This window comes from Apium graveolens, chromosome 6 (assembly GCF_009905375.1).
Source record: "Apium graveolens cultivar Ventura chromosome 6, ASM990537v1, whole genome shotgun sequence".
In the NCBI taxonomy this organism is placed as follows: domain Eukaryota; kingdom Viridiplantae; phylum Streptophyta; class Magnoliopsida; order Apiales; family Apiaceae; genus Apium; species Apium graveolens.
The window spans coordinates 293134227-293160235 of NC_133652.1; the positions used below are offsets into that span (position 1 = coordinate 293134227).

The following is a 26009-nucleotide window of genomic DNA, read 5'->3' on the forward strand; positions in this document are numbered from 1 at the left end:
AATTTCCCGGAGCCCGATTCTAGACTGTTTTTTCTCCTACACTATTTACTTTTTTTACAAAAATTGTTACTTTAATTTATTGATTAGATATCTTAATCAGGTTTTTTAAGATGGTTTCATATTAAATTGAAGTTTTTGAAAATTACGTATCTTTAAGTTATTTTTGCTAAATTATGTGTTTTTAAGTTTTTATTTGTAAAAATGTGATTTTTCAAATTTTTTTGCAAAAATATTATTTTGTAACGAGTTGCAACTTCATGAAATCTCAAATGAGTAAAAAAAAATTTAGTTGTTTTTCAGAAAATGTAAAATTAGTTATATATCCGTTTAGTTTGGTTGTAAATAGCATTTTTATAATCTTTTTTTTAAAAATAGTAAATAAACTTAAAAATAATGATATTTTTGATAATTTTTCTATGCAATATCCGAATTAGCTCCTTTATGATAAAGACGTATTTAGTAAATAAATATTATATAAAATTCATAATCACTTTTAAATGTGATTTGTTTTACAAAAGAAATTAGTATTAAAATATATAAATAAAAAGATGTTCTACGATCCTAATCCGTTGTATTACATATAAGATGTTTGTCATTTTAACCCTTTAAATGAAAAACATACTCCTAGAAACAACTACACTACACAATACACATCTCCACCTGTGGTCCGTAGCAACTGCTAGATAAAGAGATCAAGAACAAAACTCGAAAGAGAAGACAAAGAAACATTATTATTAGCACATGCCACAACATCACACATATTACATAAATTGAGCACAGACACATAGATGTCTACGTTATTATTAGCTACAGCCTTGGAGAAATAGCTACAGATATATTATCTTATTTTCTTCCAGGCGCTTAGCAGCTCACGAAACATTTTGTTTAATAGCTCTCTGTCTGCCTCCTTAAATAATGCGTCAATTTCATGGCTAACTTCGTAGATCTTCTTAAAATCAAACAAAAACACCATGCACGTTTTCTTCAGATTCTCGAGATCGTATTTCCAGGCTTCTTGTAGCCTTTGGAGCACATTGTCGGAGTTGATGTCTTTAGTAAGAGATTCTTCACAAGAATTCTTTAGACCTGCTATATCATACTTGTGTGCTGCCCCAAGCAGAGCAACCCTGTGCTTCCAGAAGTCCTCGTCACTAATGCTTCCGTACATGTAACCGAGAAGGGCTGTGCAGGAGTCCCTTGACATATCCTTTATGTCGATCGTGGAGGAGTCTTTCTCCTTGCACAGAAACATGCCTTGGAACACCGGAGAACATGCAGAGAGCATTGCCTTATGAGCTCTGACCATGCCGTCAGCTGTGTTGATAGTGACATCAGCATGGAGAGACTCATTAAGCATGCGAGAACAGCTCTGAAGAGTGTTTAGGGATGCTTGAGGTTTCATGCCATAGCTAGAGGGCCATATGGAGGTAGGTAGATCACCCTGTATTAAAAAAGGGGGAACAAATTAAAATCAGGGATCCTAATAAATTAGAAATTAGAGCTCTAAAATTTAATGGACTCACATTTGTTGTCCAGATTTTCAGATCAAAAAACTCAACTTCAATAACAAAGTAACTGTAATAAGCAATACCAGCTGACCAAGCAAAGTCCTCACTTGTCCTAAGAACTTTCTCCTGAACTACAACACACACAAGTAAAGTTATACCTTTAAACTATAATTCCAAACAAACCAAAACATACTAAAAACCTATATAAAGTGAAAGAAATAAATACATACTAGGGGAAACACGGGGTTCTGAATTCTCCATGCCGACATTAATAGGTTCGACCTTGATCCTAAAACGAGCAAGAGGAGGCTGTTCTTTGGCTATTATATTAGGCTCTGGGTAAAGCCTAATAAACATTGTTTTTTCCATCTCGGCTGATATAAACCTACACACATTTACACAATCACAATTTTGTTAAATAATAATCAAAAGAATTTAAATCAAGACAAAGCAAACACATATTTTTGAAATATCTCGAACTTACCAAGTCCAATGACCCATCTTAAAAGGTTCAGATATAATAGGATTGCTAGACAGTGTTTCAAATGTCCAGTGAGCAAACCTTGCCACAGTTTTTGTAATCCTCATTTTCTCTCTAGCTCTATCTATGTGTTAATGAGTCAATGAGTTCAATGCTACTGAGATTTTATAGTGCGGTGAGACCATTGTTTTGCAAGTGTTTTGGGGATCTAGAACTCCTCAAAGTTCCAAAGTTTATCCATTCTTGAGTGTGTCAGCTACTAGCAAAAAACCGACACTTTGAACAAAAAGTATATTATATTTAGCAAAGAAAATAGAGATAAGTTCTACACTTTATTCACATTTCAAACCACCACAATGTGTAACTGACAAGTGACAATGACTATGTGATAAAGCTCCTATGCCCCGTGGTTAGAAACACATAACAGATAAACTCTAGTAAACATATTGACATCATGGCGTAAAAACATTTAAAAGCACAATGAAATGTTTTATAAACCTGTTGTCATTCATTGGAGATTTTTTTATTTTTTTTATTAAAATTATAATTTTTGGTACAAGTTTATATGTTTTTATGGTATGATATTATTATGCATTGAAATAAATGTTGTGACACTGTCAAAATCAATGAATTTATTTGTTATTTTAGTCATATATTAGATGTTTTTTAAAATCCAATCACCTATCATATCAATAATAATAATAATAATAATAATAATAACTTATTTAAACATGAATTATACTTATGCTATTATATTATAAGAGATTTTTTTGAATGAATAGCTTGAATAAATTAAAAATGTCAATATCATATTGTTTAAATTTAAAAGACAAAAAAGTGTATATGTGATGAGGATCAAGGAATGAATATGTTAATTTGGATTTGGTTATGCGTACTTGTGGTGATGTTCAATTGGAGAGGATGCAAACATGAGTTATGCAGCTTACTTGGACAACAAGGAATAAAGGAGCGATGCATGAAGTTGGACAAGTAGTTGATTATTATATAATTATTAATTCGAATTTTGCTTGCAAGTTTTTACCTTTCACTTGAAAGGGTTTTTCTTGTTTTAAGCACTTAAGATTTTATTTTCCTATTTGGATTTGGTTTTTGTCTTTTTTCTATTCGGATTTGTTTTTAAATTTGTTTCCTAGAAGGATTCGGATATTGGCTAATTCAAGCTGATATTGAATTTCTCTCGGAATCCTATTGGGTTTGGGTTATTGTATAAGCCTATAAATACCCTTCTAATGTAATCTTTTAAGGGAGACAATGGATGATATAAAACTGCCAAGGTTTTTTCTCCAATTTCTTAATTGTTGGGAGATCCAGGTTTCAAAAAAAAAAATTACTATTCACAAGTACTGTTCACGAGTACTGTTCACGGGGGTACTGTTCACAAAATTACTGTTCATTGGTACTGTTCACGGGGGGTTACTGTTCACGGACACTGTTCATCGCACTGTTCACGGGTACTATTCATTAAAAAAAATCTGATTTTTTTATGGCTACGGATGAATTGCTCAAAAAATTACTTGGAAAATTGGATGAGATTGATAAACGTACTCAAAATCTTGCTAATTCAACGGAATCGAGGTTTGATGAATTGGATAAAATTTTAGTTAAGGTGAAAGATAGTGATGAAGTCTATGATCCTGGTATAGATCTTGGTTATTTTACAGCTTTGGGTAGCATAGATGATTTTGTTGAATGGGTTACACAAGTCGACAAGATTTCTGCTTATACAGGTTGGACTGAGATGAGAATATTCAAGATTGCAGCGCTTAAACTTACGAAGAAAGCAGGCTTGTGGTTTGATAATCTAAACACAAAAAGAGTTAGATCTGGAAAAGAAAAGATTATGACTTGGACATCTCTGAAGAAGAAACTTCGTGCAAAATATATTCCTTTGCATTATAAATTCGAATGTATAATGAAGATAACATCCCTCTCTCAAGGTACTATGAGTGTTTTTGAGTATACTTCTGAGTTTTATAGATTGCGTCTTATTTGTGACTTGGAGGAGACGGAAACAATTAAAATTGGAAGATTTATTCGTGGATTGAATTTGCCTATTTATCGAAAGGTTAAATCAAGTCCATATATCTCGTTTAATGATGTATGCAATCTTGCTTTGGAATTTGAATATTTTCAACAAGACGAGAAATTGAAGTCTTCCCTTCACGAGTTTACTCTTTTAGAAGAAACTAAAGAAGAAGACTTTGTCAGTGTGGAGAATGTCACGGATCTTGTTGCTGATTACCATGTGTTACATGTGGCGACTACATCAAGTTTGGATGAAAAGGATGAACCAGTTACAAAAGAAGCTATAATAGAGAAGCATGAAGAAAGACAATCACTTGTTGAGAAAGTCTTGATTGTTGAAAAAGATCAGATAGATGCATCTCCTAAATTTGTGCATGACGAGATTGTTGAAGGACAAGAGATACTAAAGGAGACGTTTGAAACTAAAGAGGTTGTGTACAAGGGAAACAACATTATCCTAGTGGAACACAATAATTTTCTGGGGGTAGAGAACTTGTTGAATTCACCTATCTCATCAAACTATCTTATTCTTTCGAGTTTACTTCCAAAGATATTGCTGATGGAATTGAAATTTAAGGCTTTCAAGTTCTACGAGAAATCACCTCGTTATGTGCTTATTCTTAAATACTTTAGAACTCGAGGACGAGTTTTCTTCAAAGGAGAGGAGAATGATGAGGATCAAGGAATGAATATGTTAATTTGGATTTGGTTATGCGTACTTGTGGTGATGTTCAATTGGAGAGGATGCAAACATGGGTTATGCAGCTTACTTGGACAACAAGGAATAAAGGAGCGATGCATGAAGTTGGACAAGTAGCTGATTATTATATAATTATTAATTCGAATTTTGCTTGCAAGTTTTTACCTTTCACTTGAAAGGGTTTTTCTTGTTTTAAGCACTTAGGATTTTATTTTCCTATTTGGATTTGGTTTTTGTCTTTTTTCTATTCGGATTTGGTTTTTAAATTTGTTTCCTAGAAGGATTCAGATATTGGCTAATTCAAGCTGATATTGAATTTCTCTCGGAATCCTATTGGGTTTGGGTTATTGTCTAAGCCTATAAATACCCTTCTAATATAATCTTTTAAGGGAGACAATGGATGATATAAAACTTGTATTTTGAGATAAACTATGAGTAGTTTTTCTTTCATCTAAACTTCAATTACTGGATTGTTTTGAAGGTTAGATTCGAATTACTTAGTTTCTGGATTGATCTAAGCAATTCGAGATTCAAAGTTCACGTTTCTGGATTGATCGTGTTCTTTTGAAATATCCTCTTCTTCTCTTATCCCTTTTCTTCTTTTTCTTTTCTTTCTCTGTGGAGAGATCCACATCAATATGTTTTTGTTAAAATAAAGTATCATCACCAAAAGCAATGTATTAATCATATTAAAATATTTCAAAATCAAAATATTAAAAAAAATTGATAATAATTGAAAATTGAACAAATGAAGTTACTTCGGAATGTGGTTTTAAGAAAAATAACCATCATTACAAAACTAGCGCACTATTTTTCTCAAGTTAAAATCTAAATTTTTTTTATATAATATAAATTTAAGACTGTAAAAATATCAATAATAAATAAAATAAGCATTTTAATTTAGTTTTAACTTAAAACTTTTCATGATTACCTTTAAAATAATTATGGGCTACAACCTGTATATATTGTAAGTTTAGGGCTTGTCCAAATACAACTAAAACCAAGCCCACAGGGTGTGAATGTAATCGTAGACCTAGCAAAATGGATGTAAAATCATGAAAATCATCTAAACCAAATCTAACTTTTGAATTTGGATTGAAACAAAATCACATTTGTGAATATGGATTTGGTTGATGGAATATCCCGTAATTTTTAGAATAATAATAATAATAAGATAATTAAAAAAAGGACTATAATTAGATAAGGATTAGGATCTAAAATTGAATTAGACTAATAGGTCTAAAATTCGGATCAGAATTTAATATGGATAAATTGTAAGTTAAGATATAAGATTTTGTATCGTTATAAATATATAATATTCGTATTCCTCGTCTTTTATAACAAAATTTGTAGGGCTTTTCTATACAAAAATCAGTAGTCTTGTAAAATTCGTAAAAAAATTCACCATAAGTCAGAATTCGTTGATTCTGAACTTTTCGAAAAGGTCTTTTCGTTCTCTACAACTTTCGTGTTTCGTATTTTCCAAGAAAATATAGTTTAGAGGGTCAAAAGAGTAAATTCTGATCAGGTTTATAGGTAAGTTTTCGATTGAACTTTCTAGATTTTCAAAATTGTATGATACGTGTATATTTGTGTTAGGTCACACACACTGTAGAAGGGGGTTGAATACAGTGTATAGCACAATCAAATCGAATTCAAAGAACACAAGTAACAGAAAACAAACTTTATTAAACTCTGTTACAATGTAGAACTGTCCTCTCTCAGTGATGACAAATATCACGAGAGCTGCTAGGGTTACAATGAATAATATTCTCGATAATGATAACACTTCTAGTATAAACCCTATGTCTGTGTTTATATACTACATAATTACAAGATAATCGCTAATTGATATGAAATATAATTCTGCTTCCTAAAATATATCAATCAGTTATCTTTTCTTCCAAGTATTCTATTCTTCATATAATTCCTTCTTCATGCATATCTCTTCTTACGTTTGTCTTGATCTTCTTTCCTTTCAATCAGCCGCCTTCCTTATCTGAAAGTTTCCTTTAAGTCCTGATATTATCTCCTGATAAATATCTCCTGAACCTTATATACTGATAACTTAAGTTTTGACTTCAGTATAAGTGCTGATTTCAGTTAAGTACTGATTTGTCATGTTTAAGTAAGATCTGAAAACTAAACACAAATCATATTAGACATGACATTATCAAATATATCTAACAATCTCCCCCAACTTGTAAATTAGCATAATATACAAGTTTAACAGATATTTGATGATGTCAAAAACATTAAGTACAAATGCATGAGAATTTGACTAGATAACTACAACTTACAGTCCTTAAAACTTTACCAACTTTAACTTCTGATAACAACTTCAGTCTGTATACACATCAGAATTTGAGCAGTTGTAGATCTTGACTTGGCTTCACTTTCTGATCTCTTCGATGTTAGGAGTTGTTCTGAGATAGTTCTTCAACAAACATCTCTCAGCATATCTGAGTTCATTAATCATCCTCCTTTTAGCATCTTTGAGTTCTGCAGTATCTTCACTAGTTTGGAAGATAGCATATCTGAGATCATTAATTTTTGTTTTTCTCAACTCCTGATCTAATCTTATAATATAGGCTTTATCAGACTCTAGATTGAATTCAAGTCCCTTAATACCAAGATATGTTCTGATCTTTGCAGTATTAGGCTTCATATCAACAATATCACCCTTGTGTTCTCTGTACTTGGGACAGTATGTGTTATCAGACTTTACAGAATAGAGCTTCTTCTGTCTCTGAATTTGAGTCTTCAAATAATTTGCAGCATTTTCTGTTATTCTGTCATTCACTTGAAGTAAGAATAAAACATGTTCTAATTCCTCAAAATACTTCAGTGGTATAGCATTTTCCCTTATATGGTAAACCCTTCCATCTGTCATGAAATATAACAAGATGTGTTCTTTCAAGAAGGTATGGTAGGCCATCTGTACATATTCTAGTTGATTCAATCTTTCAGGAGTTGCTCCAATATCTGGTTCACTTAAGGAAGTTGGATCATTGGTTGTGTTTTGCACTATTCTTTCATCAGCACTACCCAAACCAGATTTATCTCTTGCTTCCTTTCCAGTAACCACTCTTGCTTCAAAACCACTTGCTGCAATCTTCAAAGGTTGAGTCTGTTTGGCTTTAGTAAATCCTGGTAGGAGTAACTTTGAGGATTTAACATGAGCAATGTCAGAGGTTTCCTTTGACTTATCTTCTGATATCAAGCCAACTTGAGCTATGTCAGAGGTTGTTTGCTTCATTGTTATATCAGATTTAACTATATCTTGACTCTGAACAACTTGAGCCATGTCAGAGGTTGTCTTAAAAATCTTCCTTGAAGTCAGAGTAAGATCGGCATCTTCATCCATAGGAGGCATATAAACCTTTACAGGTTCACCAACTTTTTCTTTGCCCTTGGACCTTGGATCTATCTGCAATTGTGATTTGGCCTTAATAGCCATAGGATTTGTTCTTTCTTTTATCACAATGCCTTTAGCCGTAGGAAGTTTCTTTTTAACAATAGAAGCTTCAGATTTGGAGTTGACTTTTTCTAACTTAAGTCTAGCTTCTTCTTCCGTTAGACTCTTAAAGTCCATTCCTGGATTTTCTTTCAGAAATAACTGTCTTGAAATTTCTTCATCAAGTTCCAAAAATTCATCAGAACTTATCCTTTTACCAGTATCAGAAGTTATTCTTCTCCCAGTATCAGAACTTGTTCTATGACTTGTAGTTCCAGCTTTACTTGATGAAAGACCTCCACCTTGACCATGACCTCCACTCATTCCAGAGTTTTTCGGGTCATTAACATCATCATTTTTCTTCATTGTCTTATCAGGTTTGTATTTGGACTTAATTACTTTCTCCCCCTTTTTGGCATCAGCAGGTAAAAGAAGAGAGACAAGCAATTCCACTGAGGATTGGATTTCACTGAGTTAAGATTGCTGAGTCGCTTGATTCTTAATAATATCAGCAATCTGAGCCTGTTGCTTCTCTTGAGTCTTCTCAATGTTGGAAATTCTGTCAAAGGAAGGTTTGAAAAAGTTTTTCTTTTCAAGTTTCATAGTCATTTATTTCTTGAGTAAAGCTTCTTAAATTTTATGCACCTCGGCATGAGTTGTTGAGTGTTGACCTTGAAGGTGTCTAGTACTCAATGCAGTAACTCTCAGTTGTGTCTTGAAATCATCATTAACTAGCATCTCATCAGCTTTTGCCAAGTGCTCAGCAAGAATTCTTTCAGTTGGAACAAAGGTAACTGTGTTCCACTCCTTAGTCCACTCCTGTCCTCTAGGAGTTTCATTCCAAGGTACTGGTGCTTCCCCTATAACAAACTTTTTGACTATCTCAGCTTTTGAAGGAGCTTGTAGAGGTGCATGTCCAGAAGGACCAGCTGCATCAACATCTAAATTTGTAGCAGCAGTACCAGTAGCATCAACATTTGCAGCATCAGAACTTACAGAGTCAACGGCTTCAGTATCTTCTGATAAAAGAACAGTATGAGAAGCTATGGAGGCTTCAACATCATCCTCTATGGGTTGATCTCCAACTAAGTTCTGATCAACATCCATATTCTAAAGCTCACCTAAAATCTGATTTTCAGTATCTAGATGCAGAGAAGGTGTTGTAGGCAATTCTGGATTAAAATCAGCATCAGTAATTGGTGTTATTAGTGGAGTGACTGGAGTTGGTGGAGCTTCTAGATACAAAACCTGAGGCACTTCCAAGTTATGAATGTCAATTTCATCACTTGGCCCCTGGGTATCAGCATTTACTGGAGATACTGGAGGTGCAGGAATGTGAGTAGATTCTGGCTCATGTAGTGGTGAGTGATGAGTAGCATGAGGGTCTGAATCAGCACTAGGAGAATTGTGAGCTTCAACAGGGTCTTGTGAGATCAGAGATTCCTGATCCCCTTCCTTAGCTGCTGCTTCCATTACTTTACCGGAATCTTCAGGCCTTTTTGCCAATGTTTTGAATCTTTTAGCTTTTAAGGTGACTTTAGGATCTGTATCATCATAATTATGCTTTCCAAGCCTTTTTAGAGGCCTAGAACTCCCAATATCAACATTCTTCTGAGAAGAGACCTTCTCAGGTTCTTGAACAACAGGTTCTGATACAAGAACATGTTCCTCAGCATCTGATTCATCTCGCAGAATGAATCTCCTTCTCTTCTGTTGTGGCGCCCTCCAAACCCGGGTCAAAAGTTTGGGGTCCACACACACACCTTAATTATAAACTGCTTATAACAATAATAAAGATAATAATAATATATGCAATGACCCTACTAACCAACCACCACGGACCGCAACAGGTTAAAGTATGCACACAAGCCAAACACACTAATATATTACAAACCGTTCAAATCCCAACTATTTCAAACTCAAACTGAGTATTAAACATTATTACAAACTTTTACAAACTTAAATTATCCCAAAAGAAGCCTACTAGCTCAGCTTTCTCAACCCGAACCCCTAGCTCTCACGCTGGACTGGGGATCCTCTTTACCAACTGGTTCCTTTTTAACTGGAAAGAATATAAATAACATCGCACAAATGATCTAACTAGCTCAGCAAGTCACAATGACAAAACTGAGAATGATGATCATCAGGTGAATATGATTATGATATCAAGTGAACATTGGATTATGATTTAGAATTGGATATTATACTTTTAATTTAAAAACCAAGGTTAGGCTGCTGATCAGTCACGCACTAACCCCGAGCAAGGCACACGGCATTGCTCTAACTACTGGATCCAAGGCACACATTGGCCTAACTTGACCATTATATGGTCTGACCACGAATCTGGTCCACAATTTTATAAAAACAATCCAATTCTAACATAATAACAGTATATACAATAATAAACAATAACTGAAATCATTAACAACAATAAATGTTTAATAATGAAAGAGTTTCAATCCTTGTAAGGATCAATAAGGCAATTTAAATGCTTGGATGCTGGGTAATGAAAGAATTGGATAACAAAGGAATCAACATTTCAGGGTTTCAAAGATTTGGGCTTTCAATGCATAGGATACAATGATTGAATGTATAAGTAATTCAGTTCAGTGTTTGGGATTTTGTTTGCATGTATTTGTGGAGTAGTATCGTATACTTGAGGTTCGTGTTTGGGTATACAACAATCAATGGTCTAGAAAGAATAAGGTTCATGGCTCAAGAACAATAACTGGAATCAGAGTTTAGGTTTCAGTGCTTAAAAGCACTTGCAATATCAACAAGACTATTACGTATTACAATATTTCGAGAAAGTTCGGAATACTTGCCTGATATTAGCTTACTACACTGCACTCGCTTCCAATCACAATCGTCTTACTCCTCAACTAACTGTTTCCCTTTCCTACGCCTTGCCTCTTCTGCTTACATATCATAAGCATCTATCAATAATTTACTCATGGAATTCTATTCAACACATACTTCTATCTACCCTTCGTTTTACCCAAATCCAATTAACGGATTGAAAGTTATGCAATAATCAAGTAAACACAGAATATATAGACCGATAGTCAATTAACAAGTCACATATAGCATATAATACATCACGTAATCAATGATATATCATTTATAAAGAAGTCTCGGGTCATAAATAGGCTTTCTGGTATTTAAAACAATTTTTAAAACATTTTTCGGAATTAAAACGGGTCGTTGGATCAATTTCGGGTTAATAAACAGGGTTCGGTTGGCCAATTATGGCTCCGAAATAATTTTAGAATAATTATCGAGCCTTGGAAATAATTTAGAATAATATTTTAAAGCTCGAAAGTATTTTTCAGAATTTTTAAATCATTTTTAAATAATTAAATCTAATTAAATAATTAATTAAAATCAATTAATAATTAATTAAATCAATTACTCAATTAATTTAATTAAAATCAATTAATAATTAATTAAATCAATTAATCAATTAATTTTAGAATTAATTGACCAATTAATCAATTAGAAATTAACTGAAATTAATTAACTAATTAATTTAGATTTATTTGTGAATTAAAAATAATTTTCGGAATTAAAATAATAATTTTTAGAATTTTCAGAAATTAAAAATGAATTTTTATAATAAAAATAAATAGGAAATATGATTTTTAAACATTTTTAAAACAGGAATCCTAAATTTGCAAAGTCTGAAAACTTCAGGGACCTAACTGTATCGTCCCCAAAAGTCCAGGGACCAAACTGCAAATTTTACACCCCGTCGCCGGAAAACACAGGGGTGGCCGGAGAACACGTTCCCGGCGTCCTCACCCCACCAACACCTCCAGATCACATCTACAGGTTACCAGGAACACAACCATGCAATCAAAACAACCTAACAATCCCTGAGTTGGCCGGAATTTGGCCGTGAAATTTTCCACTTCCCGGCGAACATCGGAAAACTTCAAAACACAACTCCCTTCTCTACAGACCTCGTTGGTTCATGAAACTTATACGACTAGATTGCAAATTTCACAGAGAACACAACCCACTATAACACAACATCAATCTATCACAGAATAAGAAACCCCCAAATTTCAATTAAGAACATTCATACAGGTTATAAACCCTAATTTTAAAATTCGAAAATCAAACTCAAATTTGAATATGTTATTGAACTCCAAATCAGACGTATGACATATGAAAATCATCAGGAAAACAAGCTCTACAACATGCAATCATCAAATCATACAAACAATCATCCGAACAAAAATTCATATTTTTAATAAAATAAATTCAAAAATAAATAAATTTTTAGAAAAATAACCTTGATTTCTGCAGGTGTGTGGATTACAGAATCTGGTAGAGCTCTTCAAGACCTTCAGATTGGTTACTCGAGTTTTCCAAACCGAATTCAATAACACCTCCAAATGCTTGTTGGATTCTTAGAACAGTTTTAGGAAATTAGGGTTTTTCTCTGAAAATTATATAATTATCTGTCTGCAATTGATTTTGATACGAAATAAAATACGGTAAAAGGCTATTTATAATTACGAAAAATTAGTATCCCGTTGGATCATTCCGGATATAAAACGGTACGTTTATTTGTAAAAACTGATCCAAACGGTATCTGTTTTCGGGATAATTATCCAAATCAGTACAATTTGTACTGCGGTCTTGGTCTCAGCGCCTAGTTACATGTATTACGAAGTGATAATTGTGATAGTTTAATAAAAAAGCTCCCGTTTATCAAAAATACGGGTTTTATTGATTTACCGAAACAAATATTGTATCGAAAATGTTACGCCGGGACCCGCGCAGGACAAACCGTACGCCGGATCGAGAAAGTCGAAACATGGAATATGCTCGGAATATTACAATTAGGTTAGGAAGGAGTTCTCGGAAGAGTTTCGGATTCCAAAAACGTAATAACGGTTGACGTCGATTGGTTCCCGTTTTTATAAAATAGATTTTAATTACCCGGAAAAAGATTTTAGAAATTTCAGATGATTCTTATAAATCCATAAACCAACATAAAAATAATTAGGAAGATATGACAGTTATCTATATTCTATTTTGGACATATAAAAATTAAAATACTCAATTAATATTATTTTTGAATAACCAAGTACAGATAACACTTTAACAATTAACTCACAGAATAGATACTGAACACACATAATAATTATATAATAGCAAAAATAATTACACGATATATCCCGGATATTACATCTGTTGTGTCTGAGGTAATTTCTTAGTCCTCTTAGGTTTGGAAGATGAAGGCTGCACTGTAGGTTCTGAAGGTTGAGGTTGAGAAGTTTGTGGTGGTTGAGTAGAGGTGGTAGGTGCTGATGGATAAGGTTCAGATGGTTGAACATCAGGATATAATGCAGTGTACTTAACAGGATCATAGGTTATTAAGGCTTGTTTGACAGATAAAGGAATTAAGAGGGGTCTTAACACAGCCTTCTTATTATCAGTAGATAATAAGTCAGTAAAAGCTCTTTTAGCTATTCTGAATGATGAAATTAATTCACCATAACCTTGGGGCTTATTATCACAACAGAAACTATAAATAAGCTGACAGAATCTAGCAAAATAAACAGTAGATCTATCTTCATGCATTATGTCCCTAATAAAACCTAAAACAACACTTGCATAGTCAAAATCAGTTCGATTTATAAGAGCATACCCGATTTGTTGGCTGAATATGGGAATTGCATCAAAATTGGAACATTTGTTTGCAAAAGCTTTAGTTATGCAATCAAAGAAGAAACTCCATTCCCTCCTTATGAAAGATCTCATCAACTGGCCCAGCTTTGCCAATGTCCTTTCATATCCTAGACTGGCCATCATGTTTTGAAGAACTGGCTCGTCAACAGTAGAATAAACACAGTTCTCAGGTAGCTGCAGTGCTTGGCGAACCGTAGACAAAGTCACAACATACTCATCCTCCCCTGATATAAAAATAATACTTGGGGACCCTTGAGCACCACCATCATCATACACACCGCTTCTCCAGAACTCCAGTACTTGAGTACCAGAAACTGCTTCGGGTTCAGTCAGAGCATAACCAATATCAGAACTAGCAAGAAAGTCCTGAATGAAGTGAAGTTCAGAGGGTGCTTCTGACTTGCTAAGAATATCAGAGAAGTTATTAGGAACAAACATAGCTCCATCGAAAATTATGTCCTTGGGTGCCATGAGAATTTGTGAGAAAGAGAATTTCCTGTAAGGTGTTTGAGAAAGTTTCTGCATGAAAAATCATCAATAGATGAGAGAGAATAAAAGTAAAAGGAGAGAGAGAAAATATGAAAGTAGATAAAAGATATTATAATCTTTTCTCTTTTTTACTTATACACGGTAGTAAAAGTAACCGTTGAGACACGCAGACATGCAGCAGTAAAAGATAATTAATGGGCACGGGTATTCAGTAATCATTACTTATCACATGCAGTTTTTCAAGGAAAAACCGTTCCACTTACCAAGGAATCCCATTAATCAAGGTCGTTCAGTTTTTACTTTAAATTGTAAAAACTGTTCCCACTTAAAATTATTACTGCCTTACCAATATTCTGTAAAATTATAACCAATGAGAGAATGACCATTAATAAACCAAGTAAACAAATACTGCCACGTCAGAATCAGAACTTGATTTGTATCAGAGCTAAAAAGGTCATCAGAATATGGTTAGTATCAGGATTTAAAATGTTATCAGAATATCAAACGACTCAGAGACAAAATCTTGCATAAATAAAAAATTTCATTAATATATTGAACAAATACATTTCATGAAATTTAAATTACAAGCTTAAAAGTACAGATTGTCCTAAGCTACAATTATTTCTTCTTCCTACTCTCAACAAAAAGAACAGCGAGACGAATGATTCGCTCCTGCTGTCGGAGAGCTTCTCTCCATTCCTCTTCCAGACGCTCAAGATGGCAATGGTAGTCCATGTAGAAGAACAAGAGGTCTGTGAGGACCTCTTGGGGAACTGAGTCCCAGACATCATCAGGAATGGAAGTGACATGCCATTCCTGCTGCCAGTCAGGACACCTCAAATTGATAGTGAAAGTGTCATAGTTCAAAACTAAGTTAAAGTGAACCATGTTTGTGATGAGTGAAAAAAAAGGGTTTGAGAGTTTGAGAGAAAATGAGAGATGTGTTTGCTGGAATGTGGTGTTGGTTTATGTAGCCAATAGAATGCCAAGAGACGCAAGGAAAATTGAATGGTTATAGGTAGAAATAATTCTACCTCGTCTCCCTAGACTGTTGAGAATAATAACAGCCATTGGAAGTTTAAAACATGATTTAATGCGCACATGAAACAAGTAAAAATTATTGTGCATAGAAGTGTACCACTAACCCAAATTATGTTGACTGTTAATAGGTCACCCAAATATATTCTGATTTTAAATAAGACTGTTTCAGATTTTAACCACAAATAAGTCAAGTAAAGAATCAAAGTGTAATATCAGAACTTAGACTTATATCAGAACTTAACAATCATCAGAACATGATTTCTTAACTCGAAAAGTGAATGCTTATTTCTGTAATTCTTCACACAAATATTGATTTCGTTTCTTCAGAACTTAATCATCAGAACTTCCATCAAAACTTGTCCTCAGAATTTATGCAACTGACACTTAAACTGTTCATCTAAAAGAACATTTATCACCACAGTAATTTTCATCATTTATATGGAGTGTATGTATGTGCAGTAAGCTAAATATCAGATAAAGATTAAAGTCTGATTCACTTCAGTACATCTTAGAAATAAGGCATAACTAAGAACTTTGCTCAAAATCTGTCATGATTCTGAAGTCTACTTTAGAATGAGTTCATGCATGAGTCCACCTCAACTGTTTTGTGCTCATATTATGCATCCTTTGAAATTCCATTTTACAGTGGCTTCTCAGTGTAAGTGAGTCACGACTGCTTATCGGAATTTATGCTATTATTAGAGTATTTCTCCAGTAATCATATAGTGTGAAAAGTCACCAAGAAAAATATTTAGTTTGCTTTTCTAATGCATATTACTTAATACCAGCAATGCACTTGGGTCTTCCCTTCCACAGTTTTTACTCTAGATCTCAAAGGAGTACCTGATTTTAATTTCTTTTTCTTTTTCTTTTGATTAGTGAGGTTTATCAGCACTTAGTACATCCATCAGATTTACTGACATCAGAACTTAACAGATAAGAAGTACTATTCCAATTTGTGACTTAGTAATGAGATACACAAAGTAAACTTCAACTAAGCTCAGTATCAGAATTTGCTTGTGTTGAGAGATTTTCACATAAACAATTACTTCAAACATGGGATTTTTAGTATATTAAAGACTACTAGGTCAGCATCTAGCATAGTTATCCTCATTGGATTGAATAATCACAGAAACATTCATATCACTATCAGAGTTTAGAAATTCACATCAGACAACAATCAGTAGTTAAGCAATGTTCAATTGAGCACAGAATATACAAAGATGGTAATATCTGTAAATACTAATCATAAAGTCTGATGTATCAGAACAAAAACTAAGCAGATTTAGAGAAAGAACCTAAAACCATTCCAAGTTCATTTACCAATCTTGTAAAAGTAGCTTCACACAGTGATTTTGTGAAGATATCTGCTAGTCGTTGATTTGTTGGAACAAAGTGCAATTCCACTGTACCTACATCCATATATTTCCTTATGAAGTGGTACCTAATGCTGATGTGCTTTGTCATTAAGTGTTGAACTGGATTACCTGTCATAGCAATAGCATTTTGATTATCACAGTAAATAGGGATTTTAAAATATGTTAACCCATAATCCAGTAACTGATTCTTCATCCAAAGAATCTGTGCATAATAGCTTCTTGCAGCAATGTACTCTGCTTCTGCAGTTGATGTGGAAATTGACTTTTGTTTCTTGCTAAACCAAGAAACCAATCTGCCTCCAAGAAATTGGCAGCTTCCACTTGTGCTTTTCCTGTCAATTTTGCATCCTGCAAAATCTGCATATGAGTAACCTATTAGTTTAAAATCTAATTCTCTGGGATACCACAATCCCAGATCAGTTATTCCCTTAAGATACTTGAAAATTCTTTTCACAGCTGTTAAGTGAGGTTCTCTTGGATCTGCTTGAAATCTTGCACAAAGACAGGTAGCATACATGATATCAGGTCTACTAGCAGTTAGATAGAGTAGAGAGCCAATCATACCTCTGTAATCAGTAATATCTACTAATTTACCAGTATCCTTATCCAATTTTGTTGCAGTGGCCATGGGAGTGGATGCACTTGAACAATCTTGCATTCCAAATTTCTTCAGCAAATTTATGGTGTACTTGGTTTGACAAATAAAAGTGCCTTCTTCATTCTGCTTGACTTGAAGGCCCAGAAAATAGCTAAGTTCCCCCGTCATACTCATTTGATATCTTGACTGCATCAGTTTGGAAAACTTCTTGCAAAGCCTGTCATTTGTAGAACCAAAAATGATATCATCAACATATATCTGCACTAAAAGTAAGTCTTTTCCATGGTTGAGGTAGAACAGTGTTTTGTCAATAGTTCCTCTGTTAAATCCACTTTCCAAAAGAAACTGAGCTAAAGTCTCATACCATACTCTTGGAGCTTGCTTAAGGCCATAAAGTGCTTTATCAAGCCTGTAGACATGATTTGGAAATTTGGAATCTACAAAACCTGGAGGTTGTTCAACATATACTTCCTCTTCCAATTCTCCATTGAGAAAAGCACTTTTCATATCCATTTGAAGGACAGTAAACTTCTCGTGAGCAGCATAAGCCAAAAATATCCTTATGGCTTCCGATCTAGCAATTTGTGCAAATGTTTCATCATAATCAATTCCCTCTTGTTGAGAATATCCTTTTGCAACCAGCATTGCTTTATTTCTTGTAATTATGCCATCACTATCTGTTTTGTTTCTGAACACCCACTTTGTACCAACAACAGATCTGTTCTTTGGTCTTGGCACTAGGGTCCAGACTTTGTTTCTTTCAAATTCATTTAACTCTTCCTGCATTGCTTGCACCCAATCAACATCTTAAAGAGCTTCTTCCACTTTCTTTGGTTCAGTCTGAGAAAGAAAAGAATTATAGAGACATTCACTTAAAGTAGCTGTTCTAGTTCTGACACCTGCATCAGGATATCCAATAATTAAGTCAGGTGTATGTGATTTAGTCCACTTCCTTGCAGATGGAAGGTTTCCTCTAGAACTGGATGCTCCCCCATGATCCATGTTATCTTCATCAACATTTTCTGATGCTCCCCCATAAACTATGCTCTCTGAGTTGGATTCTTCAGAACTTAAGTTATCTGAACTATCAGAACTTGGCTTATCAGAACTTGATGAATCAGAACTTGAAGAGCCAGTTGTATGTTCTGATGCTTCTTGAGATGTGATTGTTTCTTCAGTATGCTCCCCCTGCACAGGTGCATCTTCCTTTGGCGTAGTCACCACAGTTTCAATAACATAAGAGTTTAATCCATCAGAGTTTGCAGTATCAGGATTTAGACTGTCAGGATTTTCAGTATCAGAATTTAAGTCTTCATTTTCAAGTCTCAGCTGATCATGATCATTGAAATCTTCAAGTCCAGTCATCTTCTTATCATCAAAGGAGACATTGATAGATTCCATGACAAACCTTGTTCTTAAATTGTAGACTTTGAAGGCTTTTGTGGAAAGTGGATATCTAACTAAAATTCCTTCATCAGCTTTTAAATCAAATTTGGATAGCTGTTCAGGGTGAGTCTTAAGAACAAAACACTTGCATCCAAATACATGAAAATACTTCAGATTTGGCTTCTTTTTCTTCACCATCTCATATGGTGTCTTTCCATGCTTGTTAATGAGTGTTGCATTCTGAGTAAAACAAGCAGTCTACACAGCTTCAGCCCAAAAATAGGTTGGTAGCTTTGCTTCATCAAGCATAGTTCGTGCAGTTTCAATAAGAGTTCTATTCTTTCTTTCAACAACTCCATTTTGCTGTGGAGTTCCAGGAGCAGAAAATTCATGCTTTTTTCCATGGTCTTTGCAGAACTCTTCCATGATCAAATTATTGAACTCAGTGCCATTATCATTTCTTATGATCTTCACAGAATCTTTGACCAATTTATCCAGTTGCTTGACATGATCAATCAAGATAGATGTCGTTTCACTTTTTGTGTGCAAGAAATACACCCATGTGTATCTGGTGAACTCATCCACTATGACCATAGCATATTTCTTCTTTGCAATAGACATGACATTCACTGGACCAAATAGATCTACATGTAGTAGGTGATAAGGCTCAATAATTGATGATTCATTCTTGCTCTTGAATGAAGATTTTCTTTGTTTTGCCTTCTGACATGAATCACAAAGGCCATCAGGAGCAAACATTGATTTTGGCAGTCCTCTCACAAGATCTGTCTTGACTAATTCATTTATATTATTGAAATTTAAATGAGAGAGTTTCTTGTGCCAATTCCAGCTTTCTTCAATTGATGCTCTACTTAACAGACAGATTGTAGAACCATCAGTACTTGTTGAAAGCTTGGCTTCATAAATGCTACCATGCCTGTATCCTTTCAGAACAACTTTGCTTATAGATTTGCTTACAACTTCACAGTGTTCTTCAAAGAAATCCACATGATAACCTATGTCACAGATTTGACTAACACTCAGCAGATTGTGTTTAAGTCCTGAGACCAGAGCTACTTCTTTAATGATGACATTCCCAAGATTGATATTGCCATATCCCAGTATTTTTCCAATGTTGCATCTCCATAAGAAACACTTGCAAAAAATCCTAGTTCTGGACAGTGGATGTTCAGGACATATGACTGGAAATAAAGCCCTGCTATCAGACTTTGTGGAGAAAGTTGGCCCAAAGACCACTAATGATTAGTTTTAAGGACCCAGACTTGCTTGGATCCTTTGGCCTTATTAAGTTTGTTAACATTTGCAGCAGATTTATCATCAGAGTTTATGTTAACATTATGCTTATCAGCATTTACACTATCAGACTTTATATCAGAACTTACACTAGAAGGAACAATGCTAACTTTCTTTAAAGAAGGTTTTATTTGATAATAATCATAGTACAAACTATAATATTCCTTACAAGTATAAATGGAATGCCATAAACTACCACAATGAAAATAAGGATTTTGTGGCCTATATCTAACAGACTGACTCTTAACTCCTGACTTTGAAGGTAGGGAGTTTATGTTCTTATTCTTCCTGCAAAAAGAAGCCAGATGGTTAGAACTTCCACAGTTATGACATGTTTTTCTAGGAGCATTAGGAATAGGCTTATAATCATTGTTTTTATTCACACCTTTCTTTCCATTCCTATTTTTCCTAGGTGACTTTACCTTGTTTATATTCTTAACATTTTTCAGCTTATGCTTAAGCTGCTTCTTTGTCATTAAGCCTACGTTAACTTCAGTTGTCTTTTCCTGTTTCAGCTTGTCAAAAGTTAATTCCTCTTTAACTTCTGATTTCTCAGTATCAGTCTTTACAGCTACAAACTTAACAGGTTTTAATTTTTGGTTTTTGTTTAACAACTATAGGCTTAATTTCTACATTTCCTTTATCATTCTTATCATCTCCATAACCTAAGCCCTCTTTCCAGTTTCCACTACTTAACAAATTCTGAGTTGTTCTGCCAGAGTTAGTCCAAGTCCTGATAATCTCTCTTTCTTTTTCTAACTCAGTTTTTAGAGATTCATTCATTTTAAGTACTTCATCCCTAACATAGAAAGCATCATCTCTATCTTTCAGAGTTTGATAGAACATGACTAACTCTTTTTCTATCAGTATGAAAGGCATACGTAGTTTGAGGTACCTTTAACTCAACAGCTTCAGAACTGCTATCAGCATTTGCCATCAAGGCATAGTTCACCTCACTTTCAGAATCTAAAGTGTCTGTCTAGCTTTTCTTCTTTGTGACAAGAGCATTGCCTTTGTCACTCTTCACTTTCTTGCAATCAGGAGATATGTGGCCTTTCTCACCACAGTTGTAGTATTTGACATTTGTGTAATCTCCTCTGTCAGACTTCCCTTCTTTGCCTTCAGATTTTCTGAAATTCTTCTTATCAGAACTTGCACCTTTCCTGGAAAACTTATTTCCCTTCCTGAACTTTCTATATGCAATCCTTGTGATTTCTTTCACCATAAGAGGACACAACTTCATCATCTCTTCATCAACATCCATTTTAGGCAAACTTTCAGTTTCCGAGTCATCATCACTATCAGAACTTGATGACTCAGTATCAGACTTTGTGATGAGCGCTTTTCCCTTGCCTTTCCTTGAGGTAGCTGCCTTGGGGGATTCTTCTTCAGCCTTAAGAGCAACTGTCCTTGACTTTCCTCATTTCCTCTTGCTTCTTTATTCCATCTCAAGTTCATGAGTCTTGAGCATCCCATAAATTTCATCAAGAGTTGTTTCTTCAAGATTATAGTTGTCTCTTATAATTGTGGCCTTCAAATCCCAACTTTCAGGAAGAGCTAACAGAAATTTAAGGTTTGAATCTTCAAGATCATACTCCTTATCAACTAGTGACAAATCATTCAAGAGTTTGACAAATCTGTCATATAAATCAGTCAATGACTCATTAGGCTTTGAGTCAAAGTGTTCATACTCTTGAGTGAGTGTAGTCTTCCTGTTCTTTTTAATCGAATCAGTTCCCTGGCATCTTGTCTCCAAGGCATCCCATATCTCCTTTGCAGTCTTGCAGTTAATTACCCTGTTTGACATTACATTATCAATGGCACTATGCAGCAAGTGTCGTACCTTAGCATCCTTAGCAACTGATGCGATATCTTCAGCAGTGTAATCATTCTTCTCCTTTGGTACAGACTTTGCTGCTTCACCTGCAACTACAACATCGAGTTTTGTTGGCTTATGAGGTCCTTCATTGATTCTGTCAAGATATTCTGGATCTGTAGCTTCCAGAAAAATAGTCATCCTCACCTTCCTTATGGGATATTCAAATGGTTTCAGTATGGGAACTCTAATAGCCTCATATCGACTATGGATTTGAGTCTTTGGGGGTTCTTCAGTTTTGGTGGGCTTGGTTGGAGTTTCTGCTCCAGACATGATTGTTTTTGGATCTTAAACTGTTTGTGTGTTAACAGGTAGGCTCTGATACCACTTGTTAGGTCACACATACTGTATAAGGGGGTTGAATACAGTGTATAGCACAATCAAATCGAATTTAAAGAACACAAGTAACAGAAAACAAACTTTATTAAACTATGTTACAATGTAGAACTGTCCTCTCTCAGTGATGAACAAATATCACGAGAGCTGCTAGGGTTACAATGAATAATATTCTCGATAATGATAACATTTCTAGTGTAAACCATATGTCTGTGTTTATATACTACACAGTTACAAGATAATCGATAATTGATATGAAATATAATTCTGCTTCCTAAAATATATCAATCAGTTATCTTTTCTTCCAAGTATTCTATTCTTCATATAATTCCTTCTTTATGCATATCTCTTCTTACGTTTGTCTTGATCTTCTTTCCTTTCAATCAGCTGCCTTCCTTATTTGAAAGTTTCCTTAAGTCCTGATATTATCTCCTGATAAATATCACTTGAACCTTAAGTACTGATAAATTAAGTTCTGACTTCAGTATAAGTGCTGATTTCAGTTAAGTACTGATTTGTCCTGTTTAAGTAAGATGTGGAAACTAAACACAAATCATATTAGACATGATATTATCAAATATATCTAACAATTTGATTATCAAAATTTGGGTTAAGTGACTTTATATTTGAGAGTATTATGTCTTTAGTTATATGTATTGTTGTGTACATGCGGTGTCTAAACGATAATTTTGGATCTTTGATTTATACCATGATTTGTGAAAATATCGAATAAGAACTTAGGAGCGTAGTCACCGGATTGTAGTGACAGTTTTCAGAAAATTTAGGATCGTTATCACCGGATTGTAGTGGTCGTGGCATTAGTTATTGATTTTGAATTATTGTTGTTTATGTGGTATGTGTATTGTGTGTATCGAATAAGAATATGAATAAGAATATGTATCGAAAGTATTTATTTCGTATATCGTATCGTATAGAATGTCATATTTTTCTATATGTGTATGTGTTACTTGGCTTGCTAGTTGGATCGATTGTTTTCTTACCGGGCTGTGTAGCTCATTATTTACAATTTCAGGTTTCGCCTAGAGTTCGAGTTGTATAGCATTAGAGTTTCGAGGACTTAGAATTGGAGTAAATTGACATTTGAACTTCCATTAGTTGCGCTTTTATAAAAGTCACCATTGTAATAGGATTTTTGATCAATAAATTGGATTTTGTATTAGTTTTTGTTTAGATTTAATAGTTCGGAAATGTGGGATGTTACAGTTGGTATCAAGAGCAGACTATCATTCAGAGTGTATTAGGTATGAGACTAGTACAATCTCTAGGATGCGTTTTTATGGACCATTGTTTGACCTATAGGAGGTTAGAGAGAGTAGACGTATAGGATTGTTGTGAATTTGGGGACTAAATTTTTTTTAAGGAGGGTAGTATGTAATATCCCGTAATTTTTAGAATTATAATAATAATAGGATAATTGTAAAAATGGATTATAATTAGATAAGGATTAAGATCTAAAATTGGATTAGACTAATGGGCCTAAAATTCGTATCAGACTTTAATATGGACTCGTTGGTGTCATCTATTTGTGTATGTGTCATGTGTATATAAAGGCATATTCAATAGAGGAACCCTACCAAACATATCCAACTCATCATAAATATTTATTTTTTTATTTTTATTTATACATTTAACCTTTCAAGTTTAATAGTTGCACCCCATATGAGTTGCCAAGATGGTTCTCAAATCTATACTATTACTATACTATAATAACCGGAATTGAGTATAATTTGGTATGCCATTATTTGGTTGGTTTGGTTATTTCCATCTATGACCGTTAGATCTTTTTAATCAAGTGATCAGGACCGTTAGATTCAAATACTAAAAAAAATATACATTACTCAAGCTCCCATGTTCGAATCCGCCAACAAAAAATATTTATATTATTATTTATACACTACTAAATTTTTCAGGTTCGAACCCCACCAACAACAAATATTATTATTTTTAAAAAAATATTTATATTATTATTTATAAATATACTAATAAGATAATGATTTAAAAAAATTATTATAAATTTAGAAAATATAAAAATATAATAATGACTCATCGCACGTGTTGTAAAACTAGTAAATAATATAAAAGTCTATATATAATATAATGGATATGGATAATTTACATTTTTAATGTAAGCATTAAGATTTTTCATTTAGAGGTGAGTGCCACAAGGGTGTCAAATATTGGCTAACTTCTCGGCGCCCCTTGAACACCCTTATGACTCCAAACTTCTTGGCACCCCTATTGAAAATTGTTGTAATGGAATTACACTCACAAATGAAAAGATATTTATTTACCATTTCTAGTTTTGAATTATTTTTCTAATTTATTATTAAATGAAATATGTATTTTATTTATTCTTATATTTTACTAATTTAAAGCTAATTTGAATGTTCTCTCATCTAGGTTTATTTGTAAAACTATACTTAATTTTTTTATGATAATATACTTTCTTTTTGTTTTTATAGCTATATAAAATAATTACTTGTATTTTTTAAGTATATTTCCTATTTTAAATTATTAAAGCACCGGAACATTTATGCAGCAAACGCAAGTTTAATTTGTAATGTAACAGGATCACAAGTTTAATTTGTAGGGTCGCAAATTCATCAAATGTCTTAACACTCTCACTTACCCCACTAACGATATTATAAGTCACAGCGCTAACAACGCAATACAGTTGAGTTTTGGCCCATAAGTCCATACTTTGATACAAAACCACAACTATCCCATCAAGTCCAAAACCATTTTTGTTTAAATAAGGACTAAACATGGATTTGGATTACAAACCAATCCAATTCCATATTTAACCACCAAAACCATCCGTATACAAATTTTAGGCTTATTTGAAAGAGAAGTGTTGCACTGATTGATATTTGTTGCTAAATTACTGTCTTGATATACATCGCATAAAAAATTAAAATTTCTTTTAAATTTGGTGCTTTCCAATTTAACTTTACAAGAAGAAAAGATCGAGAATTTTCTCATAAAATATTTTTCCGCGGGATAATTTGGAGGTTAGCTCCCATACTCATTTTCAAAAAATTTCTCTATCTCCCATAGTTTTTAAAAATTTCTCCCATGTTTAACAAAAAACTAGGGATTGTTATAAGTTTTTTTTGTTTCCCTTCCCTTTTATTCTTCAATAAAAAAACTCCCGGAGCATAGCTTAAGAGGTAGATTGGTTTAATGGGGTGGTATGGATTAATGTAGTATGGTGTTGAAACATAAGATATTATGTGTTTGGCTTAGTATTAAAAATTATTTCTTTTTTTATTAACCAAGGAATAATCTATATCTATACTATTATTATACTATAATAACCAGAATGCGGTATAATTTGTAATTTGGTTAACTTCTCATTTTGGTTATCATTTTCTATCACGACCGTCGAATCTTCATCATCAAATAATCAGAGTCGTTAGATCCAAATACTAAAAGAATTTACTTCACAAGTTCTCAGGTTCGAATCCCGTTAACAACAAACATTTATATTATTTATAACGATACATATAAGTTTTCAGATTCGAATCTCACTCACCAACAACAAACATTTACGTTAGTATTTATGAATTAGATCTCATCAATCATATACTATTTATACTACTTGAAGCTAATTTGAAATTATACACAATGAAATTATAAGTATATAATCATTATTTAGTATTTAATTATTTACA

At 33.5% G+C, this 26009-nt stretch overlaps 1 protein-coding gene across 1 annotated transcript; it reads right to left on the reverse strand.

Moving 5' to 3' along the window:
- Positions 1–713: 713 nt before the first annotated feature.
- LOC141663999 (BTB/POZ domain-containing protein At1g21780-like) lies at positions 714–2250 on the reverse strand. The gene is made up of 4 exons (XM_074469857.1): positions 1993–2250; positions 1739–1893; positions 1524–1639; positions 714–1441 (listed from the first exon to the last, which is right to left on the reverse strand). The coding sequence occupies exons 1-4, from the start codon at positions 2094–2096 to the stop codon at positions 839–841; spliced, it is 978 nt and encodes a 325-aa protein (XP_074325958.1). The 5' UTR covers positions 2097–2250; the 3' UTR covers positions 714–838.
- Positions 2251–26009: the final 23759 nt, after the last annotated feature.

Excerpts from the sequence above, each read along its gene's own strand:
- LOC141663999 (XM_074469857.1), bottom strand. The coding sequence starts at position 2,096 with ATGAGGATTACAAAAACTGTGGCAAGGTTTGCTCACTGGACATTTGAA. Across the intron at positions 1,894-1,992 it reads AAGATGGGTCATTGGACTTG|GTTTATATCAGCCGAGATGG; the intron begins GTAAGTTCGAGA and ends AAATGTGTGTAG. Across the intron at positions 1,442-1,523 it reads TGAAAATCTGGACAACAAAT|GGTGATCTACCTACCTCCAT; the intron begins GTGAGTCCATTA and ends TTTTTAATACAG.